The following is a 22,340-nucleotide window of genomic DNA, read 5'->3' on the forward strand; positions in this document are numbered from 1 at the left end:
GCCCTAGAGGGCAGGAAGGCCCAAGACTGGTGGTTGAAATTCAAGGATCACCTGCTACAAGCTCAGGAGTGTTGCACCCCAGCCAGAAGGAAGTGCAGCAGGAGGGCCAGGAGACCTCCTTGGATGGATAAGGAGCTCCTGAGGAAACTTCGACAGAAAAAAGAGGCTTATAAAAGGCGGAAACAAGGACAGGTGGCATGGGAAGAATACAGGGATGATATCCGGGAAGCTAGGGACCAGGTTAGGAAAGCTAAGGCCCAGTTAGAATTCAATTTGGCTAGGAATGTGAAAGATAACAGGAAGGGATTCTATAGGTACATTGAGAATAAAAGACAGACTAGGGGCAACGTGGGCCCTCTCCGGAAGCTATCAGGAGAACTGGCTACCCTGGATTTGGAGAAGGCTGAGGTTCTGAATGACTTCTTTGCTTCAGTGTTCACTGTCAGATGCTCTGACCACACCACCCAAGTCTTGGAAGGCAGATGCAGGGACTGTGAGAATGAAGACCATAGGTGCACTGTAGGAGAGGATCTGGTCTGAGACCATCTTAAGAAGCTGAACGTGCACAAGTCCATGGGACCTGATGAAATCCATCTGTGGGTCCTGAAGGAGCTGGCAAATGAAGTTGCTAAGCCACTGGCCATCATATTTGAAAAATCATGGCAGTCGGGTGAAGTTCCCAACAACTGGAAAAAGGGAAATATAACCCCCATTTTCAAGAAGGGGAAAATGGATGACCCAGGGAATTACAGAGCAGTCAGTCTCACCTCTGTGCCTGGCAAAATCCTGGAGCAGATTCTCCTGGAAGGCATGCTAAGGCACATGAAAAACAACAAGGTGCTTGGTGACAGCCAGCATGGCTTCACTAAGGGGAAATCCTGCCTGACCAATTTGGTGGCCTTCTATGATGGGGCTATGGAACTGATGGACAGGGGTAGAGCAGTTGACGTCATCTACCTGGACTTGTGCAAAGCGTTCAACACTGTCCCACACGACATCCTTGTCTCTAAATTGGAGAGACATCAATTTGATGGATGGACCACTCGGTGGATAAAGAACTGGCTGGATGGCTGCACACAAAGAGTTGTGGTCAATGGCTCAATGTCCGGCTGGAGACCAGTAACGAGTGGTGTCCCTCAGGGATCGGTGTTGGGACCGGTCTTGTTCAACATCTTTGTCACTGACATGGACAGTGGGATTGAGTGCGCCCTCAGCAAGTTTGCTGATGACACCAAGCTGTGTGGTTCGGTTGATACGCTGGAGGGAAGGAAAGCCATGCAGAGGGACCTTGACACACTTGTGAGGTGGGCTGATGCCAACCTCATGAAGTTTAACCATGCCAAGTGCAAGGTCCTACAACTGGGTAGGTTTAGTGTGAGGTGTCCCTGCCCATGGCAGGGGGGTTGGAACTAGACGATTTTAAGGTCCTTTCCAACCCTAACTATTCTATGATTCTAAGAGCACAGTTTGGCCCAGGAGCAATGACTGACATTTTTTGTTTTCCTGACATTTTCTGGCTACAGCAGTAGGAGCGAGTTGCAAATGAACATGGGGAGTACAGGTCTGTATGTTCATATCACACAATATGGTGCATCCTCTTTGTTGGCACGAGCACTGGCTCTCCCACCTCTCCTCTGTTTCAGCTGTACTTGCATGGCCAGGCTGATTGCAATATCCTTCTGTGGGTTCTCACTCCAGAAAAGGTCAGTGGAATTACAGAGGACTGAAGCCAGGATTTGAGGTGCTGGTTCAGATTGTCAAGTCTACAGGGTCATTCTTTGTCTTGCACACAAGCCTTTTGATTTTTGTCTAGCAGTATAAATGTTTCAGAACTTGGTCTGCTATTGGAAATCTTGTAGTCACATTTGATACTTTCAAGAATGAAAAACCACAATATACGTACACAGTGACCTTCTAGAAGCTTTATTTCTGAAAAGCAGCAAAAGTTACGGAAGTCTGTGGTACCGTTCCTGAGCTGGCAAAAAATCTTTCAATTTCAGTAAAAGAAGTGAAGCCAGTAATTCTTACCAGCTGGGAATCTGCCCACTTACTCTTTCTAAACAATGCCTCAGGTAAGTGCTTTAAAGAAAATGGGGTAGAATAAAGTACCGTGCTCCAGGTATTAAAGAAAACCTTCCTAAAAAGTCATTCCTTATTTGAAATGATTCTGTTAAAGCCAAAAACAATGCATTAGAGTTGGAGAGAGAAGAGCCTTAAACTAATGATAAAAGTATTTCTTTAAATCCTTCTACTTTTAAACTCCTTTCAGTCCACCTGAAAAAAAAAGAAAAAAGAAAAAGAAGGTGGAGGGATGATGATGCTCTTTAAATGCATAATACTGAGGGAAAGAAAATATGGCTTATTCAACATTAACCTTGACAAATTCCTGCTCCTGTCATTTAAATGAATGAACCTTTCCCATGTCTAGGTTGCTGGACCTTGGGAAACAGCAGTGAGGAAGGACTGTAAAAATGATGCCCATATTTCTCAAATTATTCTTCTGAGTAAGTGAATTATGTCAGTGAAATCCAAATAAGGATGAATCTGTTCACTTGAATCACCTGTTCACAGCCAGTAAACTTCCATGTGAAACAGTGCTTATCCTTCTCAGTTGCCGTGTATTGATCTGAAACATCTTCCCTGAGCTTTCTCTCTCCTTTTCCTCCTACAGGCAAAAGGTTAGAATTAGATAATAGTATTAATTTTCCAGACATGTGCACATGTTTTAATAGCCTTTAGAAGGTTTGAAATGGTTTCTGTTTGACCACCACAGGGCTAAAATGCCATTAAGACTTATATTGTAGCAATACATAACAATCATAGCCCCATAGTTCAACCTAGCAATAAAAAAGCTAATTTATTTTATCAGAGATTTAAATTTATGTGATGAACTCCTCTCTCAATAGGAGCTGTAATACCACTCCTAAAAAATACCACAGCCCTTCGTATTTTCAAAACCAGACAAAGTACTTGCAGTGACCCTTGTGTATGTATTTGTTCTGTGTGCTTGTTGAGTGTTTGCACATGTGTTTGTGTGTTCATATAATACCATTTACCATTCCTGAGACCTTTTTAGTTCTTCTGTTTCTTCATTCTTAGTCTCATTTTTTTTTCTATCATCTGACTCACAGCTCTGCAGGAAGAAAGTTATTAGCAGATCCAAGGCAGTCTCCAGTGTTAGCCTTTTTTTTTTAACCACCCTGAGAACTGGAATTTTGTTGTGGGACAAAATTATTACTGTTTAGGTAAATTGAGTTTAAAATAGCTTTTAAAATAGACATATGCAGTTAATAAGGGTATTTTGAAAATCTGTGAAAGAAATATTTAGAGCTCAGACAGTTTTCATTTCCAGCTATATGCTAGAGGAAAGCTTCAGCTTATCCCATTATAAAGTGATAAAGCAGCGTTTGATGGCAGCAGCTTCTGTGATAAAATGATCATGGCAGCACTGAGAGCGAATCTAATAAGGGAATTGATCTGTAGATTCCAATTCTGTAAGAGACAACATCGATCAACATAAATGTCAATAACAAGATCGTACTGAGTTCTGCCTAATTCCTTTAGATGATTTTGGGGCATAGTCAGAAAGTGAATGTGAAAATGAATTTTAAACTGCAGGAATCACAAAGATAGACCAAAATTGCGTTGTGCTAGCAGGATTATCACTGACTCTTTTAGCATCACCAATTTAGCAGCATGTTGAAATTAGAGAGTAGTATTTAAGCAGATAATGATTGATAATGCAATGTCTGTTGTATAAGCGAGACTGAAACTTAAACAGTACTTTTAATCTGTTTTCATGTTAAAGCATTTCTTAAAACAGTGGAATAATAAAAAATAGCTCACCTTTTTACTGCTAATTCATAGATAGCATGTGTAAGGCATGCCTTAGAAGATTAGTGGTATAGTTCTTCCTTGTCACAGATGTTCAGTATAAAGTTGTTTCCCAAACTGATTCTGACCATGCTGAAATGTTTGTGAATACACTCTCTGATGTTCCCAATACTTCCTAACACCTGCATAATGTTGGCAGTCATTTAGCAAAGTGGAATTAACATATTAATTAGAATTAGATCAATAGAAAGGCATTTACTAAAAGCATTTACTGGTTTGACCCAAATTATTAAGAAACAAAATGCAAATATGTACTTAAACAAAATACAAATATGTACTCAAGAAAAGGCTTAACTGTTCTGCAATATTATTCTCATAAAACTGCTGTTTTACCATACTCCAAGGAGTATTCCATGAGCAAGATCACTGAAAACATTTATTTCATTAATTATTTACATTCTGACTAGCTGATTACCGGATCATTGATGTAAACTGTTGACTTTACAGTAATTACAAACCACAGGGAACTTTATACAGACATTTTCCTAAGAAATTAAATTAGCTCATTTAATTATTACTGCAATATTTACAGACTCCTACCATAGTGTTATTAAAATGAGAACTAACGCTTTGGAGTCTCAGAGCTTGAAAACACTGATAGAGTTATAAAATGAAAAGTAGGATCAGGGAATATTACTTTATGTCTTTCAATGTAACTTTTATTTAAAGGAGTTTATAAAAATTAATAAAACTAAGAGATTTGGAACAGGCATAATTTTAGGCTTACAGTAATGTTGCCAACTCTCTGAAGAATACAGAGAGCTTATGTTACTTATGTTTATGCATCAAATATCTGCTTAATACCTCCCAGTTCATACCCTAGGATGTAAGTTTCTAACCTTCTGGGTTACTCTGAAATCTAATTCACAGGTTTTTTGCCATCTTTGTATGGCTTGATAATAATGGAGAGCAGCAAGCCTGGAAAATCTGAGGCAGATGCAAATGAAACCTTTGTTTTATTTTTTTGTCCTGGATTTGCCGTGTTAACAGGATTTGCTTATGTAGTTTTTGCACCCTAATCTTCTATACAAATGTTTGTAATATTGTACCTATGTACTTTGTCTTGGGTGTTGTCAGTTAGGTCTCAGTAAACTTGCCTGGAGAATTTGCCAGTAGAACTTGACAAACTACTATTAATACTGGGTTTGAATCTGAAGTCTAGCATCTTCTGTATCACAAAGCTTCTAGGTTTTTTAGCAAAGTCAGCCTAGTAGGAGTGAAAACCAACAAAAACAAATGCAAAATATCGAAATGGAAGTTTCATGGAAGTATTTTTATTAGATTAATGGAAAATCAAAATCCTCTTGACTTGAAAATCCTGGAATAGCTGGAAACTGTCTTTTTTTTGTACTAACAACTGATTTAGCTTACTGAAATGTATTCTATAGTTAATCCTTTAATATTCATTTTATGCATAACTCTTCTTCCCTTACCACTGAGCAATACTGCATGTTTGTGATTGTTTCCTATGTTTGACATACCTGTAGGTAAGACCAATAAATAGCAGTCTCCAACTGCCTGCTCATACCACTGTAAGAGTTATCCTGGGGTCACTTACTGTGTATTAACCACCTCATTCCACCAAAAATAAATACTGTAGCTGTAGTGGTAAATCTCCTGTGATACTGCTGTTGAGAACCCTATCAGCAATATACAGCACAAATTAATTTTAGTTAACCTGTCAGACAAACCTTAGTATATAACCAGATATTAAATATGAAAGACACCATGCATGTTGGTGCTAAGTACACTGGTGTATAAAACTTCTGAGTTGTTTTGCCTGTTCCAGACTGAGATGTATGACATTGCATGTTCCACACTTTTGCCAAACATCAAGTACCTTCGTTAACTGCTTGGTCTGTAGCAACAGAGAAGTAGAAAAAATAGCTTAGTGTGATGCTTTAGCTTTACAATCAGAAGTTACATGTTTTGCCTGCACAGAGGTATATTACTAGCTTCTAGAGGTCTAAGAAATGATGAGCATATGTCTTATTTTTTTTGGTAAGGAAGGTGTGTTTTAAATGGTCAAAGGCTGTTAGTTCCTCACTCAAATTTTAGCTCCAACAGTCGGAGAAAGGAGTTACCTAACAAGTAGACTATTGCATGTTCTCCTAGATGTCTCTTCTGACTAACTCCTGTTACCCATACTGCAGATCTTTATTCACTTTTTCCAGGGGATGATCTGAAGCAACAGAACAGGGCACGAAGGGAGCTGTAATGAACCTCTGTTTACTCCCATGCTTTACTGATACTTTGCCGTTTTCTTTCCCTCGGCTGCTTGATGCAATATTTTGGTGCTTAAGGAACTGCACTAGTACGGATTGATTGGTCATAGTTGCTCTGTGTGCAAGTGAAAATACAAGTCTAAATATTTGTTGTGGAATAGTCTCAAATAGACAAACCTGTAAACATGTAACATTTTATAAACAAAATATATAAATCCAGAAGGACTGTTGAGTTGTCCTGTTACTACAAGGGAACCTGAACATGGACTCAGAATGCTACCCAAATGCTGAGGGCAAGAAAATTTAGTATCTTAACTTAGTGTTTCTTCCTTTGAAAATGCTGATTTTCTCCTCCCTTCCACAGACTGACAGTTGTTTTCTTATTTCCTTATCCTTTAAAGCTTGGTCTATTTTTAACACACTTGTGAAAATGTAGAGACATAGACCTATATGATGTTACTATGAAGCCTGTAAGGCCATATTCTATTCCCAGAACTGGCACCCAAAAAAATCACATTAACTGTTTACTTCTGTGCAGAAATGCAAAAATCTTTTTTTTCTTAAAAATATTTAACTTTCTCCTTATTTCAGAGTATTTAGTGTACAAAAAGTCCTCATTTCATACTTCGAGCAGTGCATGTTCTTGATCTAGGTAAGTTCTGATGGAATAAGTGAAGGATGTTCTGTCACCTCCAGCTAAACATCCCTCTGCAACGTATCTAAGGACAAAAAAAAATCAAGATTTAGTTTCATGAAAGATTGTATTTCTGTATAAACTAATACTACGTAAATAGCATACCTAATAATATTTTTTTCTTTTTTAGTCTGCTGTCTTCCGTTTTGTAATGGAAATATAGTGCAGAGTACTATTTCTGTAAGACCTTTGAAACTAAAGCTCATCATAGATGTGATTAATTCATAGCTGCAGTCTGCTTCTGATAGATACAAGAATTAAAGATGAACAAGGGAACAGGAAAGTGAGACAGATCAGATGGTTGGGGAAAAAATGTCAGCTAGAAAGAGCTTTTTTCTATCATGAGCCTCTATCACACCTGTAAAGAGATGACCATATCGGCACTCTTCTTGTGTGGCACATTATTTTACATGGTTTTGGTGGAATTACTAAGATGTATCTCATTTGGTACAACAAGGGTGGAATTGGAGCAGTGGTGTTGCTGTTGTTGTGGACTTTAGGGGAATCTTCTTTGTGCAGAGAATTATTAAAAACGAGTGGTGTGAAGGCTGCAGAAAAAAATATTCCCTGGCAGTCCAATTACAGTGGTCAGGTCATGTAGGAGAGCAGTCTGTACAGGTGTGTGATGCTGAGATAACAGCAAAGATGGGAGGAGGTCACATGCAACAAACAAACATTTACAGCTCTGGCACAGAGCACTACGATTAAAGTGTCTCCTTAGAATTGAGAGAGGATTTCTTCTTTGTGAGTGATGGACTTTGGTTCATGTGAGAAAAGCAAAGCCAATTGATTTAATAGCAATTAACTCAGCCAATATTGGAGAGCCGTTACAGTTGGGCATAATTCATTGAAAATTGTTCCTGCAATGCTGTAGTCCATTAGATGTTTCAAAAAGGAGATGGGAACTGATAGATATTCTGCACAGATACAGTCAAGAGGCAGAATAGTTAGGGGAATCTCTCTGTAATATTGCCTCATGCCAGCAGGTAGTAACCTTCTTTTATCTTCCTAGAAAGCCTTAATAAGGATGCCTCTGGGGGAAGGGGAACTGACCTACTATTTAATGGATTGGTAATCTGCCTGCCAGATAATTGTATTTCCTATTGCACTTGATATAATAGTTTTCCACCTAAATTATCAGTTACTTTGGTTGTATTTTTTATGTGGATTTCAGGAGTTAATCTTGACATTGAGCCATAAAAGGCACGGCTTTTTCTGCATCAGTGTCACAGGTGAAGGAGGAACTTTTTGCTGCTGTCACCAGCAGCCGAAGAGGCCTGCTCTGCCTGGGCTTCTGTACCTCTCAGCACCCACTTTCTGTAGAGGCATGGGTCTAGTCTAGCTAACATGCTAAGAATGTTTTAGTTCATGCCTGCCCTGGCAGTACTCAGTACAAGCTAATTTCCACTTAAGTTGGTCTGGGCATGCTGTATTAACTTCCATAATGGTTTTTGTTGTGCAGCCCAGTGCTTCCTCTGTTCAGAGAGGCGCAGACATTCCCCACCAGGTACAAATACTTCTCAGTTTCCTATTGTTACATAGGGCACCGAAAAATGGGGCAGATGGCTTGGATTTATAGTTGTAACTCCTCAGTTTTATATATAAGTATTCATTTAAATTGATGTGATGTTTTCTGTGGAAGTCATTCTGTGCTGTTCTCCTTTCATTGCATTGCATCATAATAGCATCAACAGTGATTTTAATATTGTACAATTTTCAAGCTCCTTGATCTAGTTATGTGACTGTCATCTGAAAATAACCATAAAGGACAAAGTACATTTTGCGTATCTGAGAAGAAATCAGAAACGATGCATAGTTAGCACAATCTGTTACTTCATTTTAAATGGATCATTAATGAGGTTTTTAACAAATAGTTTTTTTCCCATTTTTTTAATTAGAAAATGGAGTGGGGGAAAGAAAAACATAAATGAAAGAAAAACAATTTTCTTATCATTTTTCTTTTGTAATCGGATGACTTGCTTCAGTGCTGTGTGACTATATTTAATTAATGATCTCAAACTTTCTTATGCTGTTTGTTAATGCTAGTCATTGTGCTGGCTGTGTGTCTGTTAGTTTATTTGCATATGTGTGTGTGGAAATATTCCCAATGTGATGATCTGTTGTTTGATACAGAAATGTAATCACATTATACATCTTGAGCATGTATTTTCCTTCTTTGTTAATCATTTTATTCTGCTGATTCACCTTTGTTATGACAGTTTTATAGAGTCATAGAATTTAACACCGGTAGTGATTTGAAAACAGCATGACCCACGTGCATCCCATCCCTTTTGGTCACTGAGCCAGTGTGGGGGGACCCCCAGAATTCTGAGCCATTTACAGCCCACTTTGCTAGGCAACATCTTATCACTGGCCAAAAAATTGTTTGTTTTCTGCCTGTTCCAGTTGAGCTGATCTCTGCTCTTATGTCTGATACGGGCAATAACAGCAACATGCTAAATTCCATTGGATGATGCTGTAGGGGTATATTTAATTTCCCTTATTGAGATGCATATATGTTCCCATTTAAGTAATGAAGTATTTAAAATGCCTTGCTGAAAAAATGAGAAGACAGTTTTACAGCTCTAAAATTCCTATGCCAATATTTCTAGAACACTTTTTTTCTGGGAAAATAAATGTTGAAGTATAAATGTTCATCCATTGCATATGTCTGCAGTCATCATCTCTAATGCTCAGATTGGGCTATAGTAACTTCTGCTAAAATATCTCTGGAAGCAAAAATCAGGTGACTGGTTTCACTGGAGAAAGTAGTTAATTCCTTTGCAAACAGCAAGTACACCACTTGTTCAGAACATCGGTGAGTCCTGATACTGAAAACAGTGCAATTTTCTGGTGGTTCAATGATGCAGTTGGAATTATTGTCAAGAATAACACGTGTACTAAGTCAGTAAATCTGTGAGTTTGGGAAGGCATTTTACCTGGAGCTTTAATCTTGAACAAATACCTGACAGTAACTCGAGTAATAACACTTTAAAAGGTGCACACTGAATAACTAAGGGACAGACATCACTGATGTTATAAAACACAGGGCCTGGATATAGTAAATAGTATAATGAAAAGTATCTTGGATACTGAATGCTTGTAGCATTTCAATCTATTCAACAATATATTGGACAAAATATGTTTATACAGGATATTGATCATTGAAAATATTTTCCATAATCTGTCTGCAACAGATAGTACCTCCTGAATGAATATGGAAATATTGAGAAATTGCTCCCAAATTTAAAAAAAAAAAAAAAAGAAAGAAAAGAAGAAAAAAAAAAGCTAGTTTTCCTGAAATAGATGCATGAAGCGCAGCATGCAGATAACAGAAGCTGTAGGACTGGTGCCTGCTTTGTTCTCTAGCAGCAAATTTCTGCAGTGGGTACCAAGAGAGCAGGCTGGGGATTAGCTGGGCATAAGATTGTGTTTGACTGATGCTTCGGGGCTCTGCAAAGAAGTGTCTTCTTGTTACTGCTACTGCACAGCGTGGAAGGGCTTTTGTGCTACAGTTTCTTTTCCTTCTTTGACCAAGGCTTTTGGATGTGCTGGGTGATGGACTGCTCACGCAGCCTCGACAAGTCTCCATGGTTTGCATCCTTCACAGGGTCCCCCTAGCAAAGCACCCTGGTCAGGTCTGCTCCATTCGTTCCTCCAGATTGAATATCCTGGTGCTGTGGAGGGCGTAGATTTAGTCTCTCATGTTGCAAGCCTGGAGAATTATTGGAGAAATGAAAAAAGCCTGATCCAAAGTCCTTTTGTTTGGTTGGTTTTTTTTAAGTCCTTTTTTATTGATTTCAGTGGGCTGTGAGTCAGATCCATGCTGCCTGTTAAATGATATGTTGGTCCAATGACTGACAGGGCTGCAGATGCTTATTCTTTTGAAGTCATTGGCCAAGGCATTCACATAAACCATGGATTTTATTGAAACTGCAATTAAAGCAAATCAGGCTTAACGCACACTGAAAGCCTTTGTAATTAGTATACAGGTGAACATGGAGGAAAAGGCACAGCTTTCCATCCTTCCAAGCAAAACTGAAAAAAAGAACTGTGTTTATAATTGAACAGCATGTGAATATTAATGCAGAAATTCCTCTGAGTCCCCTAGTTCCCCGATGCAATTATTTTCTATTCACATTAATTGTTCCTAACAGATGACAGTAATGACTTTGAGTTAAAATGTGTGCAAAGGAGGCCTTCAGCAGATCAATGCTGTTTAAAAATGGGGTCACTTCTGCAATCATTCACTCAAGGTGTAACAGTTCAAAATTAAAACAACATTAACATGTTGATTGATTTATAAATGTTAATTTTGTAGTTCATTTTTATGCCTTTTTTCCTGAAACCTGTCAAACTCTATAGATAATGGTGGGTCTTGCGTTCATTTGTCATTGTTGCATGTGAAGTAATGATAAGTTGCAAAACAGTGACTAGAAGAAGTAGAGTTTCTTTTGGATAAAGAGTGATCTGTTTTGCAGACAGGAAGTCTTGGACAAAGTAAGCACAAAGAGCAATGTTTCAAATTAGAAGAAATACTCTTTTACCTTGGGGTCTTCTTTTCCCTTGAAATTTAACAGCAGAGTTTGGAATTTTAGAAATGCTGATCTGCTGCATATTTGACAAATGCTTATGTTTTTCTCATTCCCTTCTGCTCCCCCAGAAACTCCATTCACGCATCTTAGACCTCTCATCTGGGGATTTGCTTTCAGAAGTAGAACGAAACAGAAGCCTGATGCAGTCTCGAACTGCTGATGCTCAAATTCACGTGAGTTTTTGTGCTGTCCTTGTACCCCTTATTTGGGACCCTGCTTTTTGCCTCTGAAGTCTGATGCCAGGGATGAGCCATAAAGCAGAGCTCTGAATTGAAACACTGTTGAGGCAGATAACAATACTTCTTTCTTCTGTTCTCTGAAATTTAATATTGTGTCCTCAGTTGATATAGTAAGCAGATAGTGTCACTCTGTGCAAAAAAAGCGTAAATCTTAGCAATGTCCCCAGTATACCTTTTTGGGTATTGATTACATCTCAGAATCTCTGAGAAATGGTCAAGGAGCTTTTTATTAAAGCCCATACACCGTATTATTCATCCCACTTTTATGATATATTATGTATGAACTTTTAAAAATTCAGGGGCTCTGCATTTTTTTTTTCAGATGGGGTTAGCTTTGTGCTTATTTGGCAAAACGTTAGCCAGTGTGGCTTTCATGTTTCATTGTCAAAGAGAAAAGTAGCTTAAAAAACAAAAGTCACATAGGGGGAAGGAAGACAAGAATGGAGCATTGAACCTGTGTATGACTTTGAAGTATAGTAGTGTCAACAAAAATGTAATCTCCCTTGTAATACATACTTTAATGAAAACACATTGTTTCAGAGGTTCACAAAAATGCGAAGCACCTTTGCTTGATATGTAATTAAGCCTTCAGGTTAGTTTTTTCTAACATATTTTTTTGTCTAACAGTCTGATTCCATTTTCTGTGATTTCTAGTGAAAATGGTGTGTTTAAATTGTAATACTACTTTCAGGCCTTTTTAATTTCATTGAAGGTAGTGACTTAAGAGTCTTAATTACAAAATTAAAATTTCACCATGACAGTTATAGACATGTAAGCTAGTTAAATATATTTAATGAATGCATCATAAACATATTATTCGAAGTACTTTCTCAGATAATTACAAGAATAAAAGCAAACTGCATGGGAAAATTCCACCCTCAGTGATCTGAATGCAGTGTAGAAATTGGGTGGATATCCTACTTCAGCATATGTAATGGTGCAATATTTTTGCACGTCTTCTCCTTTCTTAAACAATACAGAGGATTACACTAATACACTGTTCATTCGCTTTCCTTGGATATCTCCATTTTTCCCACTGCTAAAACTGTAGTACCAAAGGCCTTTCTCCTCTCTTTAGGTGAAATGGAAACAGTGAGGGGATGGAAAGGCTCTCAGACTAGCTGAAGATGACAGGAGGGGAAGGCAGTACTTGTCAGTACACTGTGATCTCTTTCCTCTGACATGAGACTCTCATAGGAAATGGTTTTACAGGCATCCTTCCCTTATACACTGTGATGACTGGAACATAGCCGAGTATAAAGGGCAAAAATTTGATATGACATGTTTTCTGGGTGCCATAGCTGAAAGGCAACAAAACAGCCAAAAGAAGCAGATGCTGCCAATGGCCTCTCTATAGTCAACCTTACAGGGAATGACACTGTCATAGCTGGGGAAGCTGGTAAGAGAGGGACTCCCATGTGAACCACGATGTCATAAATAAAGAGTAATTTGTCTCAACAAGGCAAGAAAGTCTGTTTCAGAGCCCAAAACACAGACATCAGCCTGCCTCACACTGAAAGATGTATTCTTCCCAGATCCGTAGATTTAAAGGCTACTCCTTTGACTTCATAGGAGGACATGTAGCAATAATTCCCGGAGGTGAAATGTTCTCTTGCTACCTCTAAATGATTTTTCCATTCATAGGTTTTGCCTGTGACAGAGAATAATGGTTTGCCCTGTAGTTACGTTTGTCAAAAACAGAACATTATTATGTCAGTTGAGCAATGAGCAGCTGTACTGATGAACTCCTCAGCAGTAAAAATTCTGCTCTCCCATTTAACTGAAAAAAGGTTCAACCCTTGTGGTAATAAATGGGAGGACATGGGAGAATAAATGGAAGAAATTAGCAGGAGGGCAACAAACATGCTAGCGTATGAGAAGCGCCTACAAACAGCATTTTTTTGGACATTAGCATGAAGAAGCTGTGTCTAGTGCATATACGGTTTCAATAATTGTTTTGTGGATTCAGTAACTTCATATTTCATGTATCTTCGTGAATATAAAGTTAAAATTTTTATCTAAGCAAAATTAGTTTGGGGTATATCTACATGCAAAATCAATAAATATTTTAGCTTGCTTTAATGAAATCTGAAGCAAAGTTTTATGAAACAGAGTCATATAGAATCATAGAATCATTTAGGTTGGAAAACAAACTTAAAATCATTGCGTCCAACTATTAACCTAATACTGCCATGTCCACCACTAAACCGTATCACTAAGTGCCACCTGTATACATTTTTTAAATACTTCCAGGGATGGTGACTCCACCACTTCCCTGGGCAGCCTGTTCCAATGCTTGACAATCCTTTCAGTGAAGAAACTTTTCCTAACACCCAATGTAAACATCCCCTGGAAAAACTTGAGGCTGTTTCTTCTCATCCTATTGCTTGATATTTGGGAGAAGAGACCAACCCCTACCTCACTACAACCTGCTTTCAGGTAGCCATGTCATTCTGTCTGGTGTTCCTGGTAATTAAAAAGATGTCTGACTCTGTAAGGGAGCTGGAGAATAGCATAATAGAATGGTGCAGGCACTTAACATTAAAGAAGCTCTAACACTGTTAGGCACAAGAGTATTAGTTTGAAAACAAATTAAAGGCATCCTAGATACTCCTACAGAGGTTTAATATTTTACCTAAAGTGCTATCTGCTCTTCATTACTCTCTTCCTCAAAGCTGGCACTTAGTCACAGTCAGCTGAAATTGCATTTGGAGAAGGGCGATAACTACACAAGTACTAAAGGCAGCCATAAAGTGTCAATAAATTGCATAAGCAAGAGGCTTCAGCTGTCTGCAAGCGACACAAAGATGGATTGTCCTACGTCAGAGAGTTTCTTAGACAAAGCTTTGAACTAGATAGGAAACCAAAATTAGACTGTAATGGAGAGATTCCATTCTCAGTGGACATTCTGGCTGGGATACTAAATTAATTTACCTTGTCCGGGGTGCACAGCCTCATCAGTTACATTGTAGGGCTATAATGCGGTTGTCAAGATGTACTTGTATTCTTGTAACTTTGTTTTCTGTATCTTACTCTGGCACACTGCTTATATACAAAGCATAATTCAAATAGAATAATCGTTAGCAAAAGAATAGCAGAATATTGGTTTGAGAATAAAGAAGAAAATATGGAGGATTGTGGATTTTTGCCCTGACAAATTTTAGCAATTTGTAATTTAGTTCTCGGTATTAAATTCACCAGATGCTAATGGCATAACAGGAATGCATAAGTAGCTTACTTGCTTTTTCTTTGTCCTTCTTAATCAAGAGGAAGTTAAATGATCTTTTTCCACCCGTAAGATATTTCTATTGCTTCTCATATTTTAGGAACGCCAGCAGAATGTGAAATCCAGTATACCCGTTTTGAAATGCCAGAGTCAATTAAATATGACAGGTCCTAGCCGCCTGTATCCCCGGAGCAGCTGCAGTAGCAGTGAACTCTCCCTCTCAAGTGCTTGCAGTGAATATTCCAGCAGTTCTTCCTACACGTGGAATGACGGAAAGACATGCAGCAAAAAGGTAAATCAAATTAATTTTCTTCATTTATTAGCGTAAATTAATCTGAAACAAGATAAATTGAAAAGCTGCGTATTTCAGAGATTTTTTTTCATTTTCCTCTCTCTTTTATATTTAAAACAGTTGTCACTGAAATCAGTAAGGATTCTGTCCCAAATGTCTCCCTCCCTTTCACTCTCCCCCTTTTAATTCTTCTTTAACAATTCCTTTATCACTCCAGTTTGCGCACAGTTTCCTCATTTATTCTGGCATTTATTCTGTCTTTCACAGTCCAAATTGCTCTTCTTCTTTATCTTAATCCTTCCATTCATATTGTTCTTCCTACAGGTTTTAAATGTGCTGTAGCCTTCACACCACTATGAAATCCTTTATTAAAAAAGAAAATTGTTATTAATAGCAGTGGAGGAAATGTAATACCCTATGCAACTCCTATATCTGTTTTCTAAAATGGTAACACTTTTTATTAACAGCACATGTGAGTAATACGTGAATTTTATTTTGTTTCAACAGTTATCTGTGAGCTGGGATAAAAGAGTAAGTGTTGGCTCTTCGCTCCCAAGCAACCTCTCAAGTCCTGCAGATGATCTACCTCCAACTCGTATCAAGGAAAACCATATCTTAGAAGGGCTGAAGAAATTACAGAAGAAAAAAATACTACTTGAATCACCTTCAGTAATATCAAAATGGGGTTACAAAGACTGCATGAACTCTAATGAAGGAATATATTCCCCTGGAGTTAAATGTGGTGGCCATAATGAACAGACTTACTGTAAGCCAACAGAAATAGGAAGTATTTGCATTGAACGTAACAAAACATTCTCTTATGATTCAGATTCACATGATGATGCAGATGACGATTCTTCATCCTTACTGTTGCTGCAGGAAGTACCAAGCAAAGACTGCAGGACCTATTGTAACAAATTAACTCACAGCATTTCTGACAGTCTCTTTGACTGGGATCCTAATAGGAAACACTTGCCAGAAAGAAGTTCATATTTTAATTCAAAGGAAAGACCTGAAAAATTGACTAGTTTTGTCAGTGGATTTCAGGCAGAAGTAAAATCATGCACCAGAGCAAAGCCGCCTGAGTTACAGTTATATCAAAGCCATGCTAATATAGGCTGGAAGGACCTTAATTTTCAGCTTTCAGATACTGATGACAATGAAGTCTTGGATGAATTGCATATAGAAAGCAGTGATGAGAAAAGTCCATCAGATTTATTAGCAACTCCTTTTACTGAGAAGTACATGAAGACCTCTGACATGCTCAAAGACACGGAGAATTCTCAGTTTGTATCTACTGACAAAGAGGAAAAAAAGATATCTGCTCCCTCAGACATTAGGCCAAAGACATGTAATTTCATTAAACAACAAAAGGTTATAAAAGAGACCTCTTCTGAAGAGTGCATTACAGTAATATTTGATGCTGAGGATGGTGAGCCTATTGAATTCAGCTCACATCAAACTGGAGTTGTCACTGTAACAAGAAATGAAATTTCAATCAACCAGCCACAAACTACATCCAGTGCAGAAGATACTGAATTTATACCTCAGGGAATAACTGGTTTGCAGACAGGAACCAATGCTAGAAACTACGCTTCTTTAGAAAGACCTGAAGATGAAACTGAGAAAAAGACTCTTGAAGATAATACAGGGAATAAAAACACAGTTGTCACCATGACCTGCGGTGAATCTTCACACTGTGGAAGAATGATGCCACAGAATACTCCACGACAAAAACTAGCAAAGCCAGTGTATGATGCAACATACAAGGGCAATTCAAGCTCTACTGTGCATTCAGGAATCAATCGAAAGCCAAACTTGACTAAAATACCAAGCAGAGGTAAATTTTCTCCACAAAAAACTGCGATGACAGAGAATGGGGACACACCTGTAGCTGAAGCAGTAGGCCCTGCAGCCCTTGAAATATCACCTGCTCTGCCACCTGTAAAGCTTTCAAGATTCAAAAAGGCACAAAGTCCACCTCATCATTTTGACTCAAAGGTCGACTTTCAGGTTCCAAAGACCCCTATCCACCCCCTGCCTACCTTGAAACATCCAGGCAGAAGTGACCGTTCAAAGTATCCAAAGAGTCAGAATCCAGCATCACCACTGTTGCCTCAGCACCTTATAGAGCCCACTGACTATGGAGAACCTCCAACCAGAGACTTCCATTGTGATTTAGCAAATGTAGAAACTCGATCACCATCCCCACCCCTTCCTCCAGGCAGGTCAACATCCTTGTTGATTCAGCCTGATTATGCTCATTCACCACCTGTAGTGGTAAAATTAGGAGGAGCTGGTCCCAGTGAAACAGCAAAAAATATACTGAAATCATCACCATCAAAAGGAACTGTGAACTCTGGCTTTCATAGTCAATCTAGTCATGAATTGCAAAGAGAAAATGCAACTTCTGGGGCCAAAATTGAATTATCTTCCCTTCAAGAAAATGCAGAAGCAATTATGCAAAATAAGAGCATATCTCAGCAACCCCATAGTGCATGCCAAGAGCTTCCCAATGTTTCCACAAAGCAAGTCTGCCCAAAAAGCCCTAATCAGCTGGGTTTCCACAGGAATCGTGAATTTCCTAACACAGATTTTCAAACAGCCAAGTCCTTTTCTCTAGGTTTTCCATCATTGGAAACAACTTCTTCACAAGACACATATTCCAGAAAAAAAGGTATTTCCTGTGACAGTGGGGTAGATCAGACACAAAAGGTGCCAAACATTCTCCCTGCAACTCCTCAATGTCATGCCACAAGCACAAGTGAGCCTTTACTATCTCAGGTAAACAATTCCCCATTGTCAACACTGTTTCATGGTAGTGAAACTGCACATGCTGCCCAAAACTCGAATGAGAAAGGAATGAAAACCCGTCTCCCTGTAGGACTGAAGTTATTTGTCAAATCCCCCCAACTTCGCAAGAGTTCTACTGTACCAGGGAAACAGGAAAAAGACAGTATAAATGCAGCTTCCAAAAGTAATGTGAGTTCAAGTAAGTACAAGCAAAATGAATCTATATGTGTAACCAGTGGAAGTACAACGGATGCTGAATTAAAAGACTCTAAGTCTGGTACTGAAGTAAAACACAGTTTTAGTGTGGGACTTGGTATGGATGCAGCATCACCTCATTCACATGAAAACTCCAACTTGGTGGTAGACAGAGTAGATGGATTAGAAAACAAATTAGTTAAGAGATCTGTTTCTTCTAGTAACAAGTCACACTTGAAGCCAGCTCTGGGCATGAATGGAGCTAAAGCTCGCAGTCAGAGTTTCAGCATTCATACAGGGGAAAAGCCTTCTGCCCCTGCAACAGAAGGTCTCGGAAAAGTACGGACTCAGATTATTACAAACACTTCTGATAGAGGAAATTCTCTAACAAGGCAGAACTCATCCATAGAAGGACTTCAAATCAAGCCCATTCCTGGGTCAGCAGTGACACCAGTGACTCTTTCATATACTCCTGAAACCACAGAAAATTCCTATTCCAGACAAGGCTCTCTTGGAAATGCAACTAGTTGCAATAGCCAGCATGGAAGCCCAAGCAAACTGCCCTTCAGATCATCTCCAAAACTAGACCTGTTTCACAGCACTTCAAAATGCAATGGAAACAAACTATTTTCTCAGAAAGATGCACGCAGCCTGTCTGTCCAGACTGAGAAAAACACTGAAAGTTTTCAACATGAAGCTCATAGTAAAAAAAGTGTTCTACCAGCAGAACTGGAACTAGAACTAGAAGCATCAGTTTCTGTATCTTCCAAACAATCTTCATCATTTCAAAGCTCAGATGGAATAAAGTGTTCTCAGAAACTGGAAGCAACAAAGTCACGAAAACAGCAAATGTGTTTACAGTTGGCAGAAGCCTCTGAGAAGGGTGCCAATATTTTGAGTTCTGCAGCTCTGCAACCTACAATAGAGGAAAAAGTCATGCTATGCATCCAAGAAAATGTGCAAAAGGGTCAGGGACAAGCTAAATCTCCCACAACAGAGACTAAACAAAGGACTGGGCCCTCTATAGCTAGTTGGTTTGGCTTTCGAAAGAGTAAGCTCCCAGCACTGAGTAGCCGGAAGACTGATGATCCTAAAACAAAGGTAGAAAAAAAAGATGCAAGAATTTCAGGATTTGGAATTAAGCAGGCAAAATTGGATAGAAAAAAAGAAAAAAAGAAAGCTGAACAACACTGTGAAACAGAAAATGAAATTAACAGGAAAGCAGACAATGGTGATATTTTAGCTGATGCCATGGAGAGCAAAATTCTGAAACCTTTGCAAGACACTCTTGGTGAGATTGAGTGTGAGCAAGGCAAAGGTTCCAGCACATCTGCGTCCTCACCAAAAGACAGTTTTATGAAAGAGCTTTTAAACAGGTAAAACTCTGGAACACGGTTTGGGATGTGTTGTTGTACACTGTACCTTTACAACTGATCAAATTCTAAGTTCAATGTGTTTCTCATAGGCTAAGAATGCATAGTAGTAATTAGTAGGTAGACAATCAGGATGTGAATCTCTGCACAAAAAAGACCCCCAAAACATTAATAGTGAGGTGATAATTTTGCTCATGTTACTTTGTTAACCAAACCAGTGGTCTTTGAAATTAAAAAATGACAAGTTACATCCAAGTTGATAGAAATTCAAATAATTCCAGAAATCAAGAATCTTAGCAGATGGTGTGTAAAGATTGGGAATATTTAGGTACATGTTTTAATGTATTCCATCTTCATGTATTGTAACCAGCAGACATATATTTGGTAACTAGTCAGAATTAATTGCATTTCTAGCTACCACAACCTTCATTCACGGAACTTAACAATTGCTATATTGTGTTTTCAAGTTTGCCCACAGCAGTCCCAAATATAATATAAATCATTATATGTGAAAGGCTAAATTGATATACTACCTGAAATTGTAAGTGACAGGTTTGATCAAGGCTACTTAGAAACATTTATCACTCAAAGGTTTAGAGACAGAAAGATACAGAGAGGTTACTTTAAACATTAAAGGAATGGGAAAGTAGAGCGATTGAAGAAGGGCAATGTAATTTATCAGAGGAATCGTTCTCTACCTGCAGAGTTGATAAGAAAGCAGCTCAGCAGACAGAAAGTGGATCAAATAATGTTTCCTACAGGAGTGTGTCGAAGGGCAGCTCCCAGGGCTCCTCTCTTCACGACAACTCTATTAGCTCTCAAGGAAACCACAAGAAAAACAGCAACACAAAAGCTGATATGGAAATGCAGAATCAGACCCTGGTAAGTGCTTTGGTATATGAAAACATTATTATGTTCTTTTTTAACTTCTGGAGGTGCTCCTGCCTGTCAGTGCAGACAAACAGGACAATAGCTGTTTATATATGATAGAAGGATTTTGTGTAGCTAGAGAATTGTGAATTAATACTAAAGTTGGCAGTTTAAATACAGGCCAGATTATACGGCTAGTCATGAAGATCCTACTGCTTCTGCTGGCAATTCAATTCCAATGGAGTTACATGCACAATAGTGCTATAATCATACTCTAGTAGTGAAATAATAGGACCTTTTTTTTTGTCCATTTTTTCCCTGAAAACTGCATGCCAGTGTTAACATTCCTCTGAACATTATAGAAATTGTTTCACCTAAAAAGCGCGCTGCTGATGCAAAAGAGGCAAAGTATTTGACCATGTTTGAGAATATTTGTCACTTAAGAGAGAGTCTTTCAAAAGCAAAACCATACTTTTGACCCATGTCTCTGTACCATGGAAAATCTACATTTAATGCCCTGTAGTTAGTTTTATGCTTCAGTAAGGTACTAAGTATATCTCATACACCAAGTTACCCAGAAAGTAGGGATGATGCAATTTAGAAGAAAAACAATTTTTTTTTTTTGCTAGCTACTAGATTCTGCTTCTTGAAAGGTTTTGTGAGTGGCTAACTTTTCTGCATGGAGAAGTATACATGCAGTGAAGGACCCAAAATCAGACTGAATGGGTGCACTTCCTTGTGAAGCTTCTATTAACACAGAATTTAGTAAGCAATTTCTTGCCCAGAAGGGGCCTTTCCCATGATGTTTTAAAGTCCAAGCACCAGGAAAACAGAGATGCTTTAACTTGATGAGCATTATTTTCTCATTCCTGATAGCTGTCCTGACCACATTCTTACGGTGATTATTAACAATAATCACAATTTCCACCAAAAAGACTGAAAACCTGTGCCAAATGCAATACTGATCATGAAGTTAAGACTGTCACTTTTGTTGTTCTGATAAAACCTAGTTACTCAAGTACAGAACATGCAACTATTTCATCTGAGAGAATTTGAAACACAAATTCTTTGGGATGTGTTTTAAGGGTAAAACAAATTTCAAAAAGCTTCATAATGGGAACTGGAAAAACTCTTAGCTTAGTACTGATGTTTAAGATGCTTAAGGTTAAAATATCCCATGCATAGTTTCAATTTCAGGCAAGTGTTTAATGCTGATGTCTTTTCTAAGAACATCTGCAAGGTCATTTTTAAAACTTAACAGTGAATATATGCAGAATGAATGTGTTTGAAAACTTTTTCCTCCTGACTCCTGTGGTATCATCTCTTCTTTCAAAATGTAGATGTCTCCTGCATTATAAAGCCACAAATTATAAGCATATCTAAGGCTGTCCTTGTAGTGTCACTGAAAGGAAACAGAGAGAATGAAAGTCTGGAAATGTGCAATATGCAGGAAATTCAATCCAACTGATCTAGAACTTTGATAGCAAAGCAGAGCCCCTTATCAGAGCCACTCAGTTTTAACTATGCCCCATTTAATATGGTCCTGACAGCTTAGGGTATATCTTCACTGTACAGAAATACAAAAAAAACTCTGCACACTGCTTCTACAGTTTCTGACTCATTATCTTCTAATGCTGGAATAATTTGCTGTGCTTTTTGTCTGTCATTTTGTGAAGTCTCTCTAAACATAGCAATAATAGTAATTTAGAACTCTATGTTCAAGAAACATGCTTTGTTTTATCAGGTAACTGCAAAGATTGTTCTTAATATACAAAAATAATGGAGAACTGCTAATTATACTATTTCATTATTAAGGGCATGTTAGTTACAGGGAAAAGGCATTACCTGTCATATACAATACACTCCCTTATTCATGGGAAATCAAAGTATTTTTTGTATTCTTTTTTAAGATTAAGTTACATAATATGCTTCATCTTTTCGAGT

General features: G+C 38.3%; 1 protein-coding gene across 13 annotated transcripts in view; it reads left to right on the plus strand.

The window, feature by feature from the left end:
• The window catches only part of NCKAP5 (NCK associated protein 5), a 530,111-nt gene that overhangs the window by 448,286 nt on the left and 59,485 nt on the right, over nucleotides 1-22,340 (plus strand). For 12 of the 13 annotated variants that reach the window (XM_062605646.1, XM_062605676.1, XM_062605694.1 and 9 more), the window contains 4 exons: nucleotides 11,477-11,581; nucleotides 14,974-15,165; nucleotides 15,673-19,529; nucleotides 20,231-20,408. In XM_062605646.1, the coding sequence (XP_062461630.1) occupies nucleotides 11,477-11,581; nucleotides 14,974-15,165; nucleotides 15,673-19,529; nucleotides 20,231-20,408 (4,332 nt within the window). Of the gene's footprint in view, nucleotides 1-2,990; nucleotides 3,246-11,476; nucleotides 11,582-14,973; nucleotides 15,166-15,672; nucleotides 19,530-20,230; nucleotides 20,409-22,340 lie in introns of those variants that run through there. The other variant, XM_062605715.1, reaches the window with a different exon arrangement.

This window comes from Pezoporus occidentalis, unplaced genomic scaffold (assembly GCF_034315485.1).
Source record: "Pezoporus occidentalis ecotype Australia unplaced genomic scaffold, CSIRO_AGI_Poc_V1 ctg12, whole genome shotgun sequence".
Taxonomy (NCBI): Eukaryota; Metazoa; Chordata; class Aves; order Psittaciformes; family Psittacidae; genus Pezoporus; species Pezoporus occidentalis.